The 14589-nt window shown below is 48.0% G+C and overlaps 1 protein-coding gene across 6 annotated transcripts in view; it reads left to right on the top strand.

Annotated features, from left to right (window-relative positions):
* The window catches only part of LOC124063669 (SH3 and multiple ankyrin repeat domains protein 2-like), a 139977-nt gene that overhangs the window by 59270 nt on the left and 66118 nt on the right, over positions 1–14589 (top strand). For all 6 annotated transcript variants that reach the window (XM_046397545.1, XM_046397559.1, XM_046397568.1 and 3 more), the window contains one exon: positions 5038–5104. In XM_046397545.1, the coding sequence (XP_046253501.1) occupies positions 5038–5104 (67 nt within the window). The remainder of the gene's footprint in view (positions 1–5037; positions 5105–14589) is intronic.

The raw sequence follows: 14589 nt of genomic DNA, 5'->3' as shown, positions 1-14589 counted from the left end.
GAATACGTGCGAATGCTCCTCTGGCGTCTTCTCCAGCAGTGATCTTCACCCTTCGAAGTTTTCATGGTGTCCAAGCAGCAACATCCTGGATCGTCCTCAGCGTCCCAGCCGCTCTGGCATTTGGTCCCCCAGCCTCTCCCGTCCCCTTTGCTTTTCCTTTTCCTGCTCCTATTTTTATTCTGCTTCAGTTCAGAGCTCTGATGTAAGCTTCATTATTCAGTAAACGTGGCCTCTATAGAATAGAACGAATACGTGGTATTCAGGAGGAATGAGGAAGTATGGTTTGATGAGGAAGGATGGTTTATAAAGCTGGTGGTCAGCATCTCTGGGACTGGGAGCACTAAAGCCGTTCTGGAGGCTCAGACTGGCCCAGCACCTTAACAAGAGACCCTGTGCTGCTGTTGTCACCCATCGATTTATGTGGAAAAATGAGGTGTGAGTGCAAGAAGGAAATGCAAAAACTCAAATCTCAAATCTCCTGAGGCACGTGAAACACGGCTTTAAGGAAAACACACTGCTGACTAAGTGAGGCTTTCTGCAGCCAACATTTGTTATTTTACAAACAGGCAGAGAGAAATCTGTTGCAGAGGAGACAAACAGCAGTTCTTCTCCTGACAGGAGCCTCAACAGCAGAACAACCAGCAGCCACTAGACACTCTGTGGACTCTCACTTGTTTTCGAGTGGAAAAACTCGCTCTCTTGCTATCTTTATCACTGTTGCACTCTCCACCTACACATGGAGCCAAGAGCCGAATCCAACAAGTTAATGCCTGTTTTCTGAGCGGCCAGCATTCTTGGAAATGCAGGAAATCAGTAACTGGTAGATGAAGGAGAAACGAGTCCAGCGCATAACTCCAGAAATGTAATTAATCTCACAAAATTCGTCAAAGTGTGAGAGTGCATTCACATAGACAACATAACCAACTGATGAAGTTGTTTCCAATTTCCTTCCAAACCTTGTTTTTCGTGAGAATGTCCTCATAGAGAGGATTCAGTGGATCATTTAAGGTGTGCAGCTTCTCAGTCTCTTGTCATGTCCACTGCTGACTGGATGGAGTCGAGTGGACCCGTCACTCGACCTGTTGGCTGAGGTTAGGATATCCTCGCTGGGAAAACTGAAACGTGATGTTTTCTCTAAACATTGTGCTCATGTGTGAGATTTCAAAACTTCAGAAACTCTCATTAACCTGCTGCTGTGCACAGCACATATGGGAACTGCAGAAGGTGATTTGCTCCCATTCAAACACAAGAGCATCAGTGAGGTCCAGTGGGTGGATGTTCACGTTTACCAGTTTGTCCAAAAGGTGCTGGATGGGGTTGAGGTCGGGGCTCCATTCTGTGCCAAACCAGTGACATGTAGAAACAAGAAAGAGTCACTGCATGCTGTTGCATTAACATCACTCTTTCCCAGGCCAGCATGACTGTGGCCCAGTGCACAAAGCAAAGCTCCATAAAGACATGGTTGGATGAGTTTGGTGTGGAAGAACTTGACTGGCCCACACAGAGCCCTGACCTCAACCCCATCCAACACCTTTGGGATGAACTGGAACGCAGATTGTGAGCCAGGCCTTTTGGTCCAACATCAGTGTGTGACCTCACAAATGCTCTACTGCATGAATGGGCACAAATTCCCACAGAAACACTCCAACATGTTGTGGAAAGCCTTCACAGAAGAGTGGAAGCTGTTAGAGCTGCAAAGCTGTCTGTGTGTTTACAATGAAACATCATTAAAGTCCCTGTTGGTGTGATGGGCAGCTGTCCCAGTACTTTTGTCCATGTAGTGTACTTGTAGCGCATTTCATCAGTGCCTGTGATGCCGTGTGAGCGTGCTGTAGTTATTACTCACTGCGTGTTTTTCTACGTGTGCGGCTCTTTATTTGTGCCTGTATTTTTACCAAGCCTGACATTCTGTGAAGAGAGTGGGCACCGCGTGCTCGTCAGCTGAGCAGGGGGAACTGCATGAAAACACCATCATTAGGAGCCAAATTAACGAGTGAAAGAGCAAATGCTAATAAACAGTGATAGCCGCAGCTGAATGAGGCGCGCTTACGTTGTGCTGCTGCGTGTGCGCTTAATGAGCACACTGCGTGGGTGTGTGGCCGTGCCATTTGATAATATCATGTGTCAGTCCAGTGTGTGTGTGTGTGTGTGTGTGTGCGCGCGCGCTCAGCTTAAGCCTGATAACTACTGTTGGGTACAACAAAAGGAAAATAATTTGAATGCAGCTGAAGCACAGAAAACTCCCATAATCCTCTCTGAGTGGCCTGCTCTTCAGATAGAGGGCTTTCAAAGAGATAAAAATTCATTTTCTTTATTTAACAGTCACATCCTCTCCCACTTCGCCTGACTCTTCTCCGCTCCTTCTTTTCTCTCCCATCTAACCTCCGTGCTCTGCTAAGCTCTTCATCCTCACTTCCTGATTCCCCTCACCTTGCTCCCCATGTTCAGCTTCATCCTCTGAAGCCGCCCGTCTTATCTCTTCCCTCTCTGCACGCCTCATCATATTCATCGTCTGTTTTGCACTTCCTGCCTCCCCCATTACGCCCCCCCGTGCCCTCACACGTCCTCATGTCCTCTCCCTCGCCCCTTTGCGCTCTGCTTGTGCCTCATTGTTCGGCGACATGTCAAACTGCTGTCACAGGACTCAAAACGTTCTGTATTCTGTAAAGGCTGTGCGTCCGTTCTAACCCGGTTCGTGTTAAACCCCTGGTGAACTGTTCGGTTGGGGTTAAAGTGGGTGTTTGGTGCCATAGCAACAAGTGGCGAGTGCAGCACAGATCCAGTCCCCCACCCCCTGATTCCCAGTCCCTCAGTGGGAATTATTACCAGCAAATCAAACTGATCCAGAATGACATAATGTTGGTACGTTTGCAAAACCACGTCGCTGTGAAGAACCAGAAACGGATGCGTCTGTAGCTTTTGGACCTCAGCGGCCTCCATCCCCCATCGGAGGCTGATGAGCTTGTGAAGTTTGTCGGCTCTTCTCTCCTTCCTGTTTTGTTGATTGATTTTTGCTTGGTTTTGAGATCCGTGTTGATCTTCCACACGGTGGCTCACAGCGCTGCTCCCACCCCCTTTCGTGTTATACACAACCGTCCGTCTCCATGACAACCAGGGGAGAACAGGAAAGACTGGATGTGGGGGCAGTGATGGTGATGGGTGGTGGAATGATAAAGAGGGATAAACTGGGTCCGTGTTTCCTCGTCACTCATTGGTTAGCTGGTTTCCTGTCATATTACCTCGCGGTTAAAGCCTCTCTGTGACCTCCTCGTCCCAGAAGCGTCCCAGAGACTGCTTGGGACTTCATCATTTCCTGTCCACCGCTTAGTGAGAGACTGCGCCTGCCGGACTGCCGGCGCGTCAGCTTCACCGGACGATCGCGTGTCAAAGCTTCTTGTCAGCCGAGTTCCTCTGCTGGATCTCGGTCTTTAAAATGTCCCTGATTTGACCAAGAGGCCGATCTGAACATGGCTGCCTCGTCTTGCGGCGCACCCAGCAAGCTCTGGTTTGATGTCTTGTGCGAGTCAAAAGAACTCGAGACATTTGGATGGTTTTGGTTGAAAAGGTCTCATACAGCCAGAACACTGACCAGTAAGTCCTCACTGAGTCACATTTGCTGCGACGGTTTCTCTTTGCAAAGCAGTTAGAGTTAGTTCTGCTTCAGTCAGTTTTCAGGCCACAGAGGAAATGACGGCTTCATTCATCACTTCTTCCTGACGTGTCACTGGATCCCAGTGAGGCTGCACTGGGATCAGGGCTCCTCTGGGAGCGTAGCCTGTCAAAGACGTGTCACACGGCGCAGCATTGCATTGTGGGGCGTCCTCAGAGTGAGTGGGAGACGCGTCAGAAACTCGTCCCCTCCTCCACCTCACTCACAGGAGACATCGCATTCGCCAACAGGAAGGAGATTACGTTTACTGACTGTCGGTTTAATCCAAAGTGAGCTCAGGGAACAGAGAGGAATCTGCCCTGTGTTGTATATTAATGCAGCGCGTTGAAAAATTCAGCAGGATCCCCACCGGTGCCAAACATCTTCGTTAGAGACTCCCGAGCGCTTTTTGTCAGAAGTGCTGTGTTTTTTATTTATATGGAGGGAAGGTCAGCTGTGGAGGGAGGCAGGAGAGCCTCACTAATACACCTGCTCTGCCTCCTCTTCCTCCTCACTGTTTGTTCTCCAGGAATCAGAGCAGGCATGCTTATATAATGCTGCTGGGTTTCCCTCGAGGGCTCTGTGTGTGTGTGTGTGTGTGTGTGTGTGTGTGTGTGTGTGTACATGCTTGTGTGTGTTTGTGTGTGTGTGTGTGTAACATGATTATTTTTACACTAATGATCCTGACTCGAGGTGTACTGTAAGCCCGGCATCATGACAACAGGCAGCAGGATGTGGGTCACTGACAGTGAAACCTCTTTACTGCCCCCTGGTGGACACACAGAGAACAGGACTGCTTTGTGTTTGTGTTGAATTTCAGAGGCAAAATCGCTTTAATTTGGCAAAAAAGACGAAGAAGATAAAGTTTTCAGTGTTTTGTAGGTTTATAAACTAATCAATGGACAGAATTTAATTATGAATTAAATCCTAAATATTACAGTAGTAGTAGAAGTAGACATCAGAAATGTGTAGGGAACGTATGAAACGTGCTGATCACTGCTTTCCAGTAATTAATGAGATGATTTTTAAAAACTCTTTTCATTTTGATTTTTTGAGAACCAAAGTCACTCTTGACTTTGGAAATATAATAAAACAAAATGTTTTATATTTCAGCAGCTTCAACTCTTCATGTAAACATCTGACTGTGTGTGCATGCCGTCGTGTGTGTGTGTGTGTGTGTGTTTACCAGCTTCCTGGCTTCACATGATTGAAGCCTTGAAGATTGGATTCACATTATCGTGTGTAACTCTGCTTCTTTTGGTTTTAGCGTCACGTTCATTTCCTTTCTGCAGGAGGCTGTAGAGTGTGAACAGAAAGGCACTGTGTGTTTTTGTTTCTTCCTCGTCTTCACTCCATCTCTTCCTCTTCCTCTCTGTCTCTCTCTCCAGGTTGCCATTATCGCTGGGAACTTTGAGCTTGCGGAGCTCATCAAGAACCACAAAGAGACAGATATAGGTAATCAGCAGCTTCTCTTTTCTTTCATCCCTCCATCCCTCACCTTTTCGTGAGCCTCCCTGCCATCGCATGTTCCTGAACGTCCCTCGGGATACATTTCAAATCCCCCCCACGGTTTGATCCTCCTAAACGACCTCTCGGTATAATCCCCTCCGCGGGATTACCACAGCGTTGCCAAGATGATGAAAGTTTATGTTTACACCAGGACAATCCTGTGCCGATTAGGCCAGGAGAAAATGATCAATGCCGCGGCCGGAGGGAGCTTGTGCTCAGTGGGAAGCGATTGGTCGCTTTCCAGAGGTGTCGACTGGGCTGTGAGGCTCTTTGTGAAGGGATTTAAGTCAGATGGATTTATCAGTGATTCCACTGATTGTTTTAAAAGAACATAACGTTTCATGCATGTTGTGGAGGCTTTTTTTGTGCGTGTTTGTCAGACAAGATTAAAGGTTTGGAAATTAGTCGACTTTGAACGACCTGAACACTTTTGATTCCGGTTGAGGCCCTGGAATCTTGGAAAACATTGGAGTTGAGTCAGTCTGAGTTGGTCTAAGAGGTCACTTTAATGCGAAGATCACACAAAACGCTGCTTCACTGAGTGATTTTACATTGCAGGCTGGTGTTTCTGAAGCAAAAGAAGCATCAGTGTCCACTGTGATGATGAACATAGAGACAAAAGTATCCAGACACCCCCCTCTCTATGGGTCTGTTTCTCAGGGTTTGGGCTCGGCCCCTGACTTCCAGTGAAGGCCCTTTTCTATTCCCGCATGACTGTGCCCCAGTGCACAAAGCAGAGACGTCATTAAGGTCCCTGTTGGTGTGATGGTCAGGTGGCCCAATACTTTTGTCCATATAGTCTGTAACGTACTTTTCTGAACGATAACGAAGGAACAACATGACAGTAACAACCATTTTGCCGTGAATCTCCAGACACTTGACCAGACTTTCCATCGTCACGAGGACGTGTGGTTGAACTGTCACTTTGGGCGAACTGTTCCTTTAAAGGCAGTGTTAGAATGTGAGCTGGTGTCTGTATATGCCGTATGAGAGTCATTTCACTGTGCGAGGAACGAGAGGGAGGTGAGAAGATGAGGAAGATTTCTCACAAACATACAAAAATGAAAAAAAAAACATTTTTGAACAAATTCCACATTTTTTCCTCTTCTTGCTATTTATTACCTTGGTTGCTTAGTTGCCACTTATCATTTCTGCTCGTGGCAGCAGATTCAGCTGCCATGTAACACCAGTTACATTTAAAATCCTGCAGTTTTCTTCCCGCCGCTCACAGCTGCTAGCAGCTCAGCTGACACCAGCGCGGAGGCTTACTGGGACGCTGACTGGGGCCTTCAGTCGCACAGGGGTGGGATGGCCCGCGGATTACGAGGCCTCAGAGAAAATGAGAAAAGATGAACAAACAAATGAATCTATAAAGGAGGACAGAGAAAGATTGAGGGGGGAATGTAATCTAATCTAATCTAAAGATGTAATCCTGCCGTGGTTGCCCTCTCTCATGGACGCCACCCGCCCGCCGGCAGCCTCGCCACACGCCCGCGGTGCAGGATTACCCCCAAAAAGCCTTGTCACCGTCCACATCTGCTGCACACCCCCACCTCCCACCTCCCTCCTCCCTCCATTCACACCGTTTGAGCCACGAGTGCTCGGCTGCAGCTCGCGGCGGCGGATTAGCCGAAGGTGGTCAGGTAGCTGTCCTGAGTCTGTCCCCTGACAGCCTGTGGATTTGGGGATGGGACATCCTCACTTCTGGATCCTCGAGTGGCTACCATGGGTTCAGTCTGCTGCAAAGGTGGGTGTCACCCACAGCCTCACCCATACTCTCACCCCTCCTTCACCCTCCCCCCCCCCAACCTCCCATCCGCCCTCTGCCTCCTCGACTCACACACAGCGAGTGTTGTGCCGAGCCTCCTGCGGGTTACAAGCAGTCTTAGAGTGTTTTAATGTCAGTCAAGGGCTGACCGTGTGTGTGTGTGTGTGTGTGTGTGTGTGTGTGTGTGTGTGTGTGTGTGTGTAATGTGGCCATAAGCTCCATGGCTTTTGCTGACTCTGTCCAGATGATGTAAGACTTCAGCCACACAAATCTTCTATTTCATCACGTCATTCTTTTTATTTCACTGCATCGTCGAGGCTTAACAGCCGACTGTGAAGCATCTGAAAGGCCAGCAGGGACCCCAGACCTGCAGACTCCCAGGGGCCCTGAGATGCTTACATTCACTGTGTGTCAGTTGGTTGGTTTGCTGTATGAATACGTGGAACATTTGATGAAGCTTTGACAGTCCAGAGAGGCCCACAGACAGCTGCTCAGATCACACAAGCCTGCTGCAGTCTGCATACAGTAAACCGCATTTAAACATCTATTTAACAACATTTAACAATTAGCAACATCCTTTCATAATGTATTAATGTATGACTGAGTATATGAGTGTTGAGGTGTGAGTGCAGAAAGTCATAGTGCATTATAAGCCCCATCAGTCAACCTCTAGTTCATAACCAGTCAAGATTCTAATTCATTCTAGGTCACATCTGTAATGTTTTCTGACTAATGAAGACGTTTGTAACGATCACCCGTCAGCCTCCTCAGACCTGCACCCCACACTGAGCTCTCTCTCGTTATTTTATAGCCTTTATACTAGCTAACTGACCCCCTGCAGTGTGTTAAAGCAGTCCTGTACCAGGTCCACAACGAGTCCGTGTCTCGTCTCTGGACTGACACCTGAATGTCAGTGAGCCCAGAAGGCTCAGAATGTGTTGGATGACAGTGTGCAGATGTGTGCAGCTGCAGCGCTCCGCCCGCAGACTGGACTATTCAGGTCCAACAGTCAGATGTTGTTTTCAGTGGACGAACTCGAGCGGTCTTGTCTGACTGCTGGACGGATCTTGATTCGGTGCTCGTCCTCAGACCATCAGAAGCTCTTGTTTCATCTGCCTGCTGTGAGAGATCGACCTTCTGTTTCTGACGCTCCAATGCAGAGAAGTCAGTGCTGCAGTCTCTACGTGGACTCCTGTGTGGAGACGAAGGCGGACAAAGCTGCAAAATAGGACACAGTCTGGTTGGGGGAGGAAAAACGAGGACTTCTTAAAGGGCGCTGACAACCATTTATACATGTAGCCTGACGTGTGTGAGGGTGACCTTTGTACTGCAGTCCGGCCTGTCAGGTGAGCACGTCCACACCGACCACAGACACTCACTGTGGGTTTATTGTAGTAGTGATTAGCCTGCTGGTTGCTGTTTGTATTTGAGTGAAAGGTCAGGTGATATACTGTATGCATGTATTCTCTCTTTTTCATCAACAAACAACAATCCATTTAAATGAATGAAACATCAAGTGGAAGCCATTTTCCACCTGGAAAGTTTATAGATATCAAAAGATATAAACACAAGATATAAAAACATGCATTGCTAAAAACAAACACGACGTTTGAAGCTATTAAAATGATCTGACCCAACGTTTTACAGTTGGATAAACCGCTGAGCAAAGCGGAGGCAACGCAGTGCTGAGCGATGTTAACCACAGTGAGTCTAACATGACGAGGTGTCCATCATCAGGAATTAAGGGACGTCCCAGGCGAATGGGAGACAGTCCGGACAGAAATAATCTGTGTTTGAAAATGTCCTGACGTCCTGCTGGGAAAGAGACTCAACAGTCAACTTTCTTTGTCCAGAATCGTCCCACCTCAAAAGCAAGTTGCATCACTGCCAGAACAGCCAGAGTTAACATCCTCTTTGTGTTGTCCGTTAATTCACCACATTTTTCCAGTTTTAGACTTTAAGCAGCAGCACCGAAGACAATAAAAGTGAAGCCCTGCAGCTGAACGCGAGTCACAGCCGAGCCACGACAGCAATAACGAAACAAAACGAACATTAAAAGTACGAATGCTGCCGTTTATTCCACAATGTGCTTCTGAAAAAGCTTATTTAGTTTCTTTACATTTCACTCTCGGCCTCAATTGAGACACACACACACACCCACAGATATAATGAATGAGTGTGTGGTGAGGATGAGATATGTGCTGTGTTTGTCCTCCATACAGCAGTAAGCCTGTGTAAGAATGATTGACAGATGGGCGTATTAGACCACCCGCTGCCACAGTGTGATAATCCGACAGGGAGTGTGAATTGTCCAACACACACACACACACACACACACACACACACACACCTTGGCCACTGTCACACTCATCTTCTCCCGGTTTAGAGGACGCTGGAGTCCATTTTAAACTGCACCTGAATGCCAGCCAGTTCCTGCACAGCTTCGAAAAATAACTTTAAAAATCCTTCCAGAGCTGGAAAACAGACGTGTACCTGTCAGGTGTGGAGAAGTCCTGCAGGGCAGAGGGGCCTGCATGTTAATGACCAAACCTGCACTGTTCACACATAAGGAAGGAAGGAATTTTAAAATGAATCATCACATTGACTAGAGCTGCAGTCGATCTTAAGGAAATTAGTTGCCAGCTAACAAAAATGTCCAACATCTGCTGGTTGCAGCTTCTTAAAAAAAACTGAAGTCTTTGGGCTTTGGACAAAAGAAGGAACTTGAGGACATCAGGTTGGGCTGTGGGATCCTGTGATGGGAATTTTGTTAGTGGGATCATTTATTTTTATTTGCATTTTTTGTGTGCGTGTGTGCTTTTGAAGCGAGTTCAGCCTCTGACTGAACTCAGCCCTCACTGGAGTCCGTCCATTTCCTCTCCAGTCAGTCGTCAGCAGTACTTAAATGCTGGATTTTAATTTAAAACGAAATACAGCAGCTCATTAGAGTTTAGTTGTCCCGTTTCCACAGCAACAAAGTGGCTTTTAAACAAAAGCTACAGGCTCATTTCTTCATCACTGTGAAATGTTCTGTTTCCTTAAACAGGCCTTTCTGCTGTGATGAGTGCTACACACACACTCTGAAATCCGTGCTATATTTGGCTGATTGTGCCAGCAGTGTCCCCAGCAAGGAGGACAAATTGACTCTCACAATTTCAACATCCTGTCAGCGAGGAAGGAAAACTGAATTCAAACTGATGCTGATTTATTTATTTTTCACTTCCACACGATGTGCTGCATTTGTAAAGTTGCTGCAACAGGTCTCGTTGGAAACAAAGTGCTTTGTCCTCACAGAAGGTGAATTATTCTGAGATTATGAGGTGGAAATTCCTGCAGAGCCCCGAGGGGAGCGTTCTTTCACCAGCCAAACTGCTCATTAGTATTGATCTGCGACATAATTAGATTCAGCTTTATGATGTGGGTGTGAGCTGCGTTTACTGATGAACATGGTTCAGTAGCAGAAGAAAATGACTCGCTATCTCGAGTGTGTGTGTGTGTGTGTGTGTGTGTGTTCATTCCTCCACAGACAGGTGCTGCATGTGTAATGATGGCTCCATAATTACAGATTACATACCAATAACATGTATGAAATGTGCATCTGGGCTGCTTATTTTAGACCATACGGCTCAAACGTCACTGCACAGATGAACCTTCATAAAGTGCAGCTAAAACAATATTTGGCCAAAAGTATGTGGACACCCCTGTTTACATGCTTTTGTTCACTTTCCATAATGGCAGCGCCCCGATGCACAGAGTCGGCTCCATAAAGACACTGTTTTCCCAGTTTGCTGTGGAAGAACCTGACTGGTCTGCACAGAACCCCGTAGTTCGACTCCAGCAGCACACTGGAGGCTGTTAGAGGCGCACATTACTGCCCAGGAGTTTGCAGTATGTTCAGCGGTCACATGACGGGCGTAGCCTCAGTGTCCGGATACCTTTGGCCATGTGGTGTAATCAGTTGCCTGACACGTTAAGATGTAAGTGGAGAGGTCTGTTTCGGTTTCAGAATAAAGTAAACATTTTTCATGACCAAACCTTGTATTAAATAAATTCTCCATAGCTCTGAGATCATTTTATTCTGAAAATATGTCCTGTGTGTCTCATTCAGAGCAGTTTGTCAGTCTGGACAAACCCATGAAGGAAATCTGCTCTCACCACTACATTATTGCATACTTTATGATAACATATGCTTTGCATGGAGCCATCTGGTGCGCTGCGTTCGGTTTGGGTCAGGAATGAGATGAGGAAGGGAAACGGACGCAGAGCTTCATCGTCTTCATCGGCCTGCTCGGCGTCTGACCACATGGCTTGACATCAAAGCGGGACGAGCGCAGAGAGGTAGTCATGTGACTGTACATTGTGCAGAAGGCAGGTATTCACGTGTCGCTTTAATGAGGTATGGAGACGTCCGCTTCTGTTGCTTAGCAACAGCAACGATTTGTTTCCTGAAGAAGCTGATCGCCAGGCCATCGTTCACTCAAAATGAGTTTCTGCATCTTCAAAGGTGTCCCAGGGTGGGTGGCTGTCCGTCCATCCATCTGGGTCTCCTGAACGTGACATCTGGTCAAAGGTCAGAGGTCACTGTGACCTCACGAGACATGAGACCTCATGAGTCATAACTCGAGAATTCATGCAGTAATTATGACAGAAGCTTCACCCAAATGTCTAACAGGACAAAATGATGAAGTGATTTCCATCCCAAAGAGTCAAAGGTCAGCCTCACTGTGACCTCATGATGTTTCCTGTTGTTCAGCAGCAGAACTCAGGAACTGAAGGGCAGACTGGGACCAGATCTCACATGTGGTCACAGACCGAACTGGTGACTCTGATCTCAGGTGTCCACCTTCAAACTGTGCTGACTGTGTGGATCTTCAGTGCTGCTGGGTTGGACGTGTGTGTGAAGCCTCCACGTTTTCTGCAGAAACGTCCATATCTGAGGCTTTGTGGTCCACGGCGAGCTCACTGGTTTGGATGATACTGAGCTTCAGGAGGTGAAGCTCTCTGACTGTGCTGCTCTGTGAAAGTGAGTCAGTGGTTCTCAAAAGTTTGTGCCAACGCATGAACACAACATCTGGCTGAAAGCACACGAACTCGTCTTAGGATTTAAGATCCGCCTCATGGTGGCGTTTAACATTAAAGATTCAGCTCTTTGTAGATTAGCTTATGTCCCCCCGAGGTCCAACATACGGTGACACACGGCCTGACACACCGATGGTGTTTGGAACGTCAGTTATCGTACAACCATATGGACCATATGGACCGCATATGGAAGTGTTTTTGCTCACGTAATTGTAAAAGTAAATATTCTTTTCGTATCCATAAATCTTAAAAACAATTCCTCAGTCCTCAGAACGACCACAGTCGACGTTGAGTCAGTGGGTTCCAGCGAGTCCCGAATGTGACTGGTGACACACAAAGAGCTGTTTGTCGGCTCCTTTGTCATCTTCACGTCATCATCATCATCATCATCCTGCCTCTCCTCCACAGTCAGCAGCTCAGCCTTTTTACCTCCTCTGGCTCTGACAGAAGAGTCGCTCGGCTTTCCTGAGACGTGTTTGAGTGTCGTCAGACGTGTTGTATATCCAACCGAAGCATCGTCTCACTTCCTGTTCTGTTCTGCATCTGCTGTAATGCAATTTATATTGACATTTGGTTTACATTCCATAATTACGCTCATTAGTGTGTGTGTGTGTGTGTGTGTGTGTGTCTCTCTCGGGGTTTTCGGTCTGCACAGTCAGTTGTTATTTTTCTTTGTACTTTTAATGTTTTATTCATTGAGTTTGTGCAGAGGAGCCGAGCGAACACCTGAGGCCATGAATGGGCCTCAGGTGACTGAATGAGGAGTTTTCAGATCCGTCCGTTCACGCCGAAGCTTTTAAACGTTCAGAATGCAGTGTTAAATAGACTGAAAAGTAAGTTTTAGGTGAGAAATGAAAGACTCTGACGTGGAGGATGAGGAGCAGAGGGCAGATGCTCCAGATGCTTTTCTACCAAAACCCCCTCACCTGAGTCTGCTCCATGAGGTTCAGTGTAAAGGCTCACATCAGTGCAGAGCTTCTGTCAGCTGGAGTCATTGTGGATCAATTAGACAACCTGAGTGTGATTAATACAGGAGACAGAATCACTCGTTTAAAATTCATAGAGTTTAGAAATAAGAAACACCTGAGCTTTATGTATCAGTTTGATTTAATCAGCTGTTTAATTTATTCACATTGACTCCAACTTTGCATTAATGTGATGCTTTACACTGAACTGCTGCCGTGAAATCAGAAGGAATTTTTACATCTAATTAAAATACATAATTAAAATACTGAAAGTCTGAATGAGTCTGCTGCCACTCCTGCCTCGTCTGTCCTGCCTCCTGCCTCTTCTGTCCTGTCTCCTGCCTCTTCTGTCCTGTCTCCTGCCTCCTCTGTCCTGTCTCCTGCCTCTTCTGTCCTGTCTCCTGCCTCCTCTGTCCTGTCTCCTGCCTCTTCTGTCCTGTCTCCTGCCTCTTCTGTCCTGTCTCCTGCCTCCTCTGTCCTGTCTCCTTGCTCCTGCCCCCTGTCTCCTCTGTCCTGCCTCCTGTCTCCTCTGTCCTGTCTCCTGTCTCCTGCCTCTTCTGTCCTGTCTCCTGCCTCGTCTGTCCTGTCTCCTGCCTCCTCTGTCCTGTCTCCTGCCTCTTCTGTCCTGTCTCCTGCCTCCTCTGTCCTGTCTCCTGCCTCTTCTGTCCTGTCTCCTGCCTCCTCTGTCCTTTGTCCTGTCTCCTCTGTCTGCCCCCCTGCTTCCTGCCTCCTCTGTCCTGTCTCCTGCCTCCTGTGTTGGCGCTCCACTGTGCAGTTGTGCAGCGCAGCGTCTCCCTTGTGGGGAGAAAGAGAGGGAGAGGGGGGAGGAGAGTAAGGGGCGGGGTAAGCAAAGTAATGTGTGAGTGTGTGTGTGTGTGTGGTCGCGGAGGGGCTCGTGCTGGAGGCGGTCGCGCTGGAAGCTGTGAGCGGAATCATGTGCGCTGTGCGCGGCAGCTCCTCAGCGCAGAGCCGCTGTCCGTGGTGCTGAGACGGAGTAAAACGTCCTGTGATGTGCACCGACTGTGAGGCCAAGTCGGAGTGAAAATGAAGTCGATCATCAATGCCTTAAAAAAGGAAGGTAAGCAGCCTCCTCGTCCCTTTTCACACTTTTCAGATCGGACGCTGGGAGTTCGCCGCGAGCTTCAGGTGAAGGTGTTTCGGTTTTCACGAGTCAAAGTACACGCGCGTCCTTCTGTCTTTGTTAAAAAGTGCTCAGCCTCGTCTGAGGTGTTGCTACCGTGGCTGGTCGGCGCGTATTCAGGTTACAAGGCTGAGCTGCGACTCTTTTTTGGTTCGGACGACAAGAAGAGGAGGCAGCGCTTTGGACCAGTTTTTGGGTCACACGGAGAGCTGGAAAACGGGACTCCGCGGCGGAGAACTCACACAGAGATGTGATCCATCTGCCTGCGTGTGAGACCATGTTGGAGGCTCGACGCAGCTGTTTTGTGAATGAAGCCCGAGAAGCGGAGCAGGGAGCCGGGCTCTGAGGGCAGGGCTCTGAGGGCAGGGATCCGGACTCTGAGGGCAGGGATCCGGGCTCTGAGGGCAGGGATCCGGACTCTGAGGGCAGGGATCCGGGCTCTGAGGGCAGGGATCCGGGCTCTGAGAGCGGGCAGCCG

This window comes from Scatophagus argus, chromosome 1 (assembly GCF_020382885.2).
Source record: "Scatophagus argus isolate fScaArg1 chromosome 1, fScaArg1.pri, whole genome shotgun sequence".
NCBI classification, from domain to species: domain Eukaryota; kingdom Metazoa; phylum Chordata; class Actinopteri; family Scatophagidae; genus Scatophagus; species Scatophagus argus.
The sequence above is the reverse complement of the archived record's forward strand: the minus strand, read 5'-3'. Positions and strand labels throughout refer to the sequence as shown.